The 7,825-nt window shown below is 40.0% G+C and overlaps 1 protein-coding gene across 1 annotated transcript; it reads left to right on the forward strand.

Moving 5' to 3' along the window:
* The first annotated feature begins 8 nt into the window (after positions 1-8).
* Positions 9-7,821, forward strand: LOC117180522. The gene is made up of 4 exons (XM_033373020.1): positions 9-92; positions 169-242; positions 2,279-2,414; positions 7,517-7,821. The coding sequence occupies exons 3-4, from the start codon at positions 2,366-2,368 to the stop codon at positions 7,819-7,821; spliced, it is 354 nt and encodes a 117-aa protein (XP_033228911.1). The 5' UTR covers positions 9-92; positions 169-242; positions 2,279-2,365.
* The last annotated feature ends 4 nt before the right edge of the window (positions 7,822-7,825 follow it).

Consider the following 7,825-nt stretch of genomic DNA (forward strand, 5'->3'; position numbering starts at 1 on the left):
CAATAAAATATAGGTTTAAACATATTTCCCTTCTCCTTTACTTTAGATCTACTTATTTTCATCCTATCGTTTCGAACAAGTTTCAAGCCTCGGTAATGAATCGCTTATTCTAACCTCACTTTTATTATTTTGATTCTCATAATATCTTATACCCTCTATTTTTTTTAGGTTCATGCAGTTTTATAGGAATAATCCTCTTATGGTTATTTTAACTATCAACATCTTATCGAAAAGGAAAGTCTGTAAGTATACTCAACTAATAATTGGTTTATTTTTTTGGGTCTGACCGGGTCCATTTAAAGTTCAGAAATTCAAATTCATTTCATTAAAAATTTGTTTAATGATATTTGTCAATAAAATTTTAGTTGAAACTTGAAAATTAATTAGTAAAAGTTTGGTATTTAAATTTTGAGTTTTTATAACTCTGCTCTTTAGTTTCTAAATCTAATCCTAAAACTTATTAATTTACATAAATGGGCATCAATATTTTAAGATCTAATGATTTAAATTAGAATATTTGAATATAACTTTCAAAATCTGTAGTGATAGGAAACTTCTCTGTAATTTTAAGAGTTCAAAAAAAATTATTCAAATTTTAACTAATTATTTGCGAATTCGATTTTCCATTTCCTTCCTTATTTTATTTAGTTTTACTTATTTTGGGATTAACAAATCAAATTATTACTTTTTTTTTATTCAGTATAATATTTTCTAGGACATTCTTCGAAATTTTGAATCAAGAGTTTTATATTAGGAGCATATTCGGTATGAAGGGGACCCCATGTATAGGATTCATTCACGAAACTTATCACTTCTCCCTCCCTTAAAAGATGAAATTTATGACTACGCATACACTTCTCAATAGAGATCAAATTTCGATCTCAAGGATTTTATTCTCTCAGACTGGGAGACATTCTCGAAAATATTCTTTAACCTAAAATACTTTAACCAGTTTTCGTCAGTTTTCTAACTTAGCAGAATTTTAAATTCAAAATGTTTTTATTTCACTAAGTCATTTAATTATTCAAAATTTGTAATAAATTCCGTATTGTGATAAATTATCTAATTGTCTGTACAATAATAACAAAAATTATTATATTTTTATATTTTAAAATCTTATTTTGTATCCCCCCTCCGCAAGATTTGCATTCCATTTTCGTCCCATCTTCTTCCTAATTTGAATTGAAATTAATAATTTCAATTCACCCTTGGGTTTCCCAAACAGGGAAGAAGGTCCGATGATGGAAGAGGTCCACGACCCCTCCCATCCGCACGTCCCAGCATTGCGCCACGAAGGCTGTTAGGCTCTCCGCTTCCCCCTGTCTACAACATCCGTTTCTTCTAGCTACGTGTCATCTCTCTCTTTCCTTCCTTTTTTCTTCTACGCAACTTAATCGATCTTCGCAGCCATTCTTCCTTATCTACTTCTATTTCTAGCTAATGTAAATCTGCTTCAGGAAGTCGGCTATCTAAACGGCCTTGCGAAAGGCAGGTCAGTTCCATGATTCATGTCACGTATAGTCCACTCTGAAAGTATTTCAATGAAATATTATAAATTACTGATTAAAAAAAATTTTATTTAAATATACTTTAAAAAGGCATGCTTAATTCGATTAACATGTACAATCTTAGCCTGCTTTTGCGTAATCTGTATCTCAACGTTAAGGTCGTCAATAACTCTAGTAATTTTAAATGGTCCCGCGTAATGATCGTCGAATTTGTCGCTTCTCAAATCAACTAAAACATATACATACTGATCGGGTTCAAACTTTTGTTCGTTAATTTTTCTGTCGTAATATTTTTTACAACGTCTTTTAGCAGCTTCTAGGCACGTTTTGACATAATTTCTGACTTCATCCCTCATACCTTTCCAATAAAAACGTTCTCGGATTCACTCTAATGTTTTCGTTTCACCTTTATGTCCGCCGACAGTTGAGTCGTGACATTCCCGGATTATATCCAGACGCTTTTCTACCTCAAAAATTTCAACCTCACCTGTGCATACTGTTATCTGAAACCCACCTTTACCAAAATGAGTTCTAAACATTTTTTCTATTACGGCCCATGGCAATTTATCAAATCCATTCCACTCACGAGATATACTAAAACTTTTATTTTAGGTTGATTCAAGGGCTTCTCTTAATGTGTTTACCGCATTTTCTATGTTTTTTGCAAAAACTTTTCAATCGAATTTCTCTTTTATGTATAAATTATAGATCATACGTCCAGCGTTAGAAAAAGATGTAACGTAACCTACTTGTGCATCTGGATCTTTTAGGTACGAGGGATTGATAATGGAATTGTCTACGAGCTCACGACCTAGAGGTGTAGTGAGTACCCCGTCACACGAAACAAAATTAAGGATATGGTCATCTCTCATCCACACCTTATCTTTACTAAGCTGAAACAGCGGAGTAAGTATAACATTCCTTTGTTTTGAACCTGCATGCAAAATATGACTCGTCCCTAACAAAACAGTTTTTTATCATTTTTTTCGATTATCAGGTGTTTCGTCTTCGTCATCATTCTCACGCAAACTTGCTAAAACGTCTCCCCAAACTCTAGTTAAATTCTCAAATTCATCTCCGTCCAAAAAGTCATCGTCACAATTATCTCTATTATTTACATAATCTTTCAATAGTCCATCAGTTCCACTCAGTATCATTCCAGGCGAGTGTGTCTCCTTAATTGAGACCACCTCCCTCTGAGATCCATCTCGGAGATCATGCCTCCCACATAGAGACCACCCCTCCGAGAAGCAAGGACTTGCAGCCCCTGTCTCCTGATTTTTTGAGACCATCGCTACGGATCCTCCCAGGACTCCGCCGGCAGTTTTTTCTGGCCCACATGGCGTTTCAGAAAGCTCTGCGGATACACAGATTTCCGCGTGGCCAGCTGGTCCACCAAATACCCTTTTATTAGGAAGGAAAGTTTCCACCAGAGGAAACCTCCTTCCGGGAGACCGTGCCTCCTCCATTGAGACCACCTCTCCCGGGGAGCGTCCCTCCACATTTGAGGCCACCTCCCCCAGAGACAAATCTCGGAGACCGTGCCTCCCACATGGAGACCACCCCTCCGAGAAGAGGGAGCGATGACGCAAAAATTCACCCTCCCCCGCCTCTGTTATAGCCCTCATTATTCGCACGTGCTTTCCACGGTCGATACCGGACGCCCGTGCTCTCACTACACTACCAGGGAGGAAAGAGGAGGCCCGCGCGCCAGCCCCGCCGCAACCTGATGCCGGTGTGCTCTCGTGGCCATCGAGTGACCCAGCTGCAGACAGCGAACGACGGACTGACTTACGCTCCCCTAAAACATATGCATCTGTCACCTCCACACCCTGGCGCGCTCCCCACCGACCGGAACTAGGCTTGGATATAGAGCTTACTGCCCTCGGATGATCTCTTGTATCAAAAGAAACTTCAAAGTCCGTAACGTCCTTGCCTATTGTCTTTCTATGGATATTGCTATGTGATTCAGCAAGATCCATATCATCGTTATGATCGCATGTGCTTACAAAAACTCGTTCTATCGGGTATTCATGATACAGAACCTTACTTCCTGCAAAGCAATTTACGGGCCCTTCACATTCCATTGCACTTTCGTCACTGTCCTCATCACCCATGTCATTTCCCTCATTTCCTATTTTCATCTCTACCGGATTACGTGAAAGTGCGTCCGTGTTAGCATTAACCCTACCCGGCTTGTATACTATCTTATACTGGTACCCTTGCAATTTTATCTTCCCACGAGCTAATCGGGATCCAATTGTGGGGTCTTTTAACTGATCAAGCCAAACTAATGCTTTATGGTCCGTGACCAAAGTAAATTTTTGCCCGTATACATACGGCCTAAAATGTCTAACTGCAAAAATAATAGCTAAAAGCTCCTTTTCAGTTGTCGTATAGTTTATTTCCGCTTCAGACATTGTACGCGACGCATATGCTATCGGTAAATCTTTCCCAATTTCTCCCTGACTAAGAATGGCACCTATGGCAAAATCGGATGCGCCTGTAGTAATTATAAAAGGCTTCGAAAAATCGGGGTACTGCAAAAGAGGCTTAGTACAAAGTATATTTTTTAACTTTTCAAAAGCTTGCTCGGCTGATTCGGAACAGGCAAATGGCACGTCCTTCTTTAGTAACAAAGTTAACGGTTTCGCAATTGTAGCAAAATTAGGAATAAAACGACGATAGTAACCGGCTAGTCGCAGGAACTGTTTAATATTCTTACGACCTTTCGGACGAGAAAAATTACTGACGGCCTCAAGTTTTTTCGGATCTGGTTTAACCCCTTCTTTAGATATAACGTGGCCCAAGTAACCGATCTCCTTGCGAAAAAACTTGCATTTATCTGGCTGTAGAACAAGTCCTGCTGTTTTTAAACGACCCAACAATTTTGTTAATTTCTGATTATGTTCTTCTATTGTTTTTGCGTAAACTACAATGTCGTCCATATAGACAAACATTTCAACCCCTTGAAGCCCTGATAAAACTAAATCCATCATTCGTTGGAACGTGGCAGGAGCGGTCTTAAGCCCAAAACTCATACGATGAAACTCGAATAATCCATACAAAGTCGTGAACGCAGTCTTGTGTCTATCCGCCGGATCAATTTCGATCTGGTGAAATCCGGACGCGAGATCAAGAACAGTAAAATATTGAGCACCCCCGAGTTGGTCCGGAATTTCCGTAATATTTGGGAGAGGGTAGGCACCCCCTACAGGTTTTTCATTAAGAGCGCGATAATCAATTACCATCCGCCACCTTTTGTTCCCCTGTGAATCTTCCTTTTTTGGTACTACCCAAACTTTTAGATTTTTTGATTCTTTATCTATTACTTCTTTGTGTACTGCCGGATACCTGTAGTTACCTTTATTTACCGGAACGTCATCCATAGTATTAATTTTATGTTGAATAACATTTGTGCATCCTAATTTATCGCCTTTTAAGAAAAATTGGTAAGGAAATTTAGCTACAGTTTTTAACAGACTTTTCTTCTCTTCTTCGGTTAAATTTACCAAATGAAGCTCTTTTTCTAATTCCTCTATTCGACTTAACGGATTAATTTCTGAATTGTTTTTGATATTGCCTTCCTTATCAGATCCCGAAATAATTTTAGCGATTTAAAATTCTTCTAAGGTCACGGGTGAAATTGAAAGTTCTACGTCCCTGGTATTTGTGTTAATGCAATAAACACGAGTGTTTCCATCCCTTACGGTCGCTAGAGATTCTCTCAAATACATGCCTGGACCCGTCGGTATTAAAGGCAAATAACCTTCTGATAAATCTGTATTAATTACTGGCAAAGTTATTAACTGTTTTGTTCTTGCCCTTAAAATTAGGGTTGTTCCCTTTTTAGGTGGAGTAGTAAATGTAAATTCACCTAGTTTGTGCTTTATCGTTTTTGTGGAGAGATCGATTACTGAATCAGCTAGGAAAGGCATTCCCAGCATCCCGTCGCAACCCACAGGAAAATTGTTTGGTACCATTTGGAATGGACAAGCAACCTCGTTAATATCTATATATACTTCCCCAGAAGTTTTTACAGGCTGATCTGTAATTCTGTAATATGACGGTTTTTTCTTTTAATTAAATTTAATTCGGCCCCAGTATCAACTACAAAAATGCCCCTTCCATTTTTAATATTTCTGCTATTTAAAACAATGTTAGGTGAGGATGCCTTCCCAGCTGTGTTGAACTTTAAAACTACCCGTCGGATCGGTGCTGCATTTTGACCAAGCTCGCCGTCGCACCATTCAAACGAACTTTTCGTTTAAATGGTCCCTTTTATTTTCCCGATTTGCAGCAACCATATTTAAACGTTTGAAATAATTTTCATATGAATGACCTGATTTCTTACAAAAGTTACAATTTAAGTTGTTTTTCTTAGAACTATCCTTTTCTTTTTCAGGACAGTCTCGAGCAAAATGAGTGGTTTTTCCACAGGTGAAACACTCAGGCGAATTTTTTGGTGGATATTTGCAATCGCGAAGGAAATGTAACTCTGATTGCAATTAAAACATCGCCTTCCATCGAAACCAACTGTACGCAGACATCCTCGTGCCAAATGCCCTGGTTCTCCACAGGTATGACAGGAAATTTCATTCGGCCTTGAACTCTCGCTTTTACTCAGTTCCCTACTATTACTACCACCTCGCGCTCCTCCTCTGCCTCTGCCACGACTTACCTCACATTTTCTAGCGCGAGCGTCGCTGTAATATGGTCGGAAACGACCACGCGTATTACTATTAAAATATCCCTTATTTCTTCCCGTTTCGTCAAATTTTACTTTCTGATCTCCTTTCCTTTCAACCCCACTTCTGTCTAGTCCACTCTCGAATTCTATCTCCCATTCTGCTTGTTTTGCGTTATTTATTGCCTCTTGTAACGTTGCTGGCCTTCCCACTCTTACCCTCCATACTAAATCTTGTTTCAACCCCATAACGAAGTTCTCACATGCCGTATCGCGGGCCGATTTTATCATATAACGCGCAGCTTCGGGATCATTTTTATCTTCGATTAATTCAATCAGGCTCGCAAGTACCTTACTAACTCTCGATCCGTATTGCACTACACTTTCTCCCTCACGTTGTGCTACCGTAGCAAGAGCCGTGTTCAATTGACTCAAACTTCGGTGCTCTGTAAATGTATTTTTAAGATGTTTAAGCAAGTCCTCTAAGTTATGAAGGTCGCTGTCCTGTAATGAATCAAACGCGTTTTTAACTATTCGAGAACGAACCATTAAAAATAAGTAACGTCGATCTTTTGACGCAATTGAATCCCGTGCAAATAAGCAATCGCTGATAAATCTACCCACCGGCATGTTCGGCATGATCGGATTTTCGGGCTCCTTCTGAGGGGGTGAAAACATCCCCGAGCTACCGCTAGACGAACCGCCACCGTCCGAGCAAGAAGAGCGCGCAATACCGGGTCGTACAACAGGCGGACGATAAATTGTTACTGGTCTATCTGTTAAGACCTCTGGCCCTACTCTTATTTCCAATCTTTCTTCGTTGTCCTCCCCTTCAAGCTGAAAATCCTCAACAGAATTTCCCTCGGCTTCTTCCTCAGAATCTATATTCACATCGCCTCTGTTCTCTAGACCGCGGCCGCGAACATTTCCAACTCCACGACTACCGACCGACCTATATTTCCTGACAGCCCTTTTCTGGCTGCCAGAACCCGAACTTGTCCCTGCCTGCACCTTCGCGACCTTTGCATCGCTTGTCTTTCTCGTGGTCACACTTCGAGCTCCTCAGCCACCCTTCCCTGCTCTACTTTCCCCACTTCGAGTGCGCATTATGGAATTTCAAATTTATTTTTCGCAACAACACACAAGGATTACAACAATTTTACAGAGTTATATTTAAAAAATTTTCTAAAATAAATACAATATCACCTCGCAATATTTTGTTATCAATTTCGCAAAATAATATCCTACCCGAGATTGGCTCGCAACAAAACAGTAAAATATTTGGGCAAATCGACTTACTACTTGATGATTCTTATTTCAGAGTTCCCAGATCTTTCATACAGGTATCCTCCGCCAGCGATGAAGTTTCTCCAGGTACTGCAGCTTCCTTCTCCGTCGGGGATGTCCTCAGAGCCTGCAATGGTCCAGGGGGATGATTGGCGGAACCCAGCAGACCACCGACTGCGATTCCTGGTACGAGTGAACCGTACCCTCGAGCCTCCAGGTTTAAAAAACAGCCCAAAAATCCAGTTCCAATCCAGGCCTTCGCTCGTCTTCTTCACGGCCTTTCCTATCCTCTTCCGCTTTTTAACCTTTTTCTTGACGACACAGTCGAAGGTGGGTTGATGGA

Source organism: Belonocnema kinseyi, chromosome 9 (genome assembly GCF_010883055.1).
Source record: "Belonocnema kinseyi isolate 2016_QV_RU_SX_M_011 chromosome 9, B_treatae_v1, whole genome shotgun sequence".
Lineage (NCBI taxonomy): Eukaryota > Metazoa > Arthropoda > Insecta > Hymenoptera > Cynipidae > Belonocnema > Belonocnema kinseyi.

What these genes read in the sequence shown, in the direction of transcription:
- LOC117180522 (XM_033373020.1), top strand. Translation starts at nt 2,366, where the DNA reads ATGGTCATCTCTCATCCACACCTTATCTTTACTAAGCTGAAACAGCGG. An exon ending in TACTAAGCTGAAACAGCGGA is followed by an intron (nt 2,415 to 7,516) that starts GTAAGTATAACA and finishes TTCTTATTTCAG; the next exon opens with AGTTCCCAGATCTTTCATAC.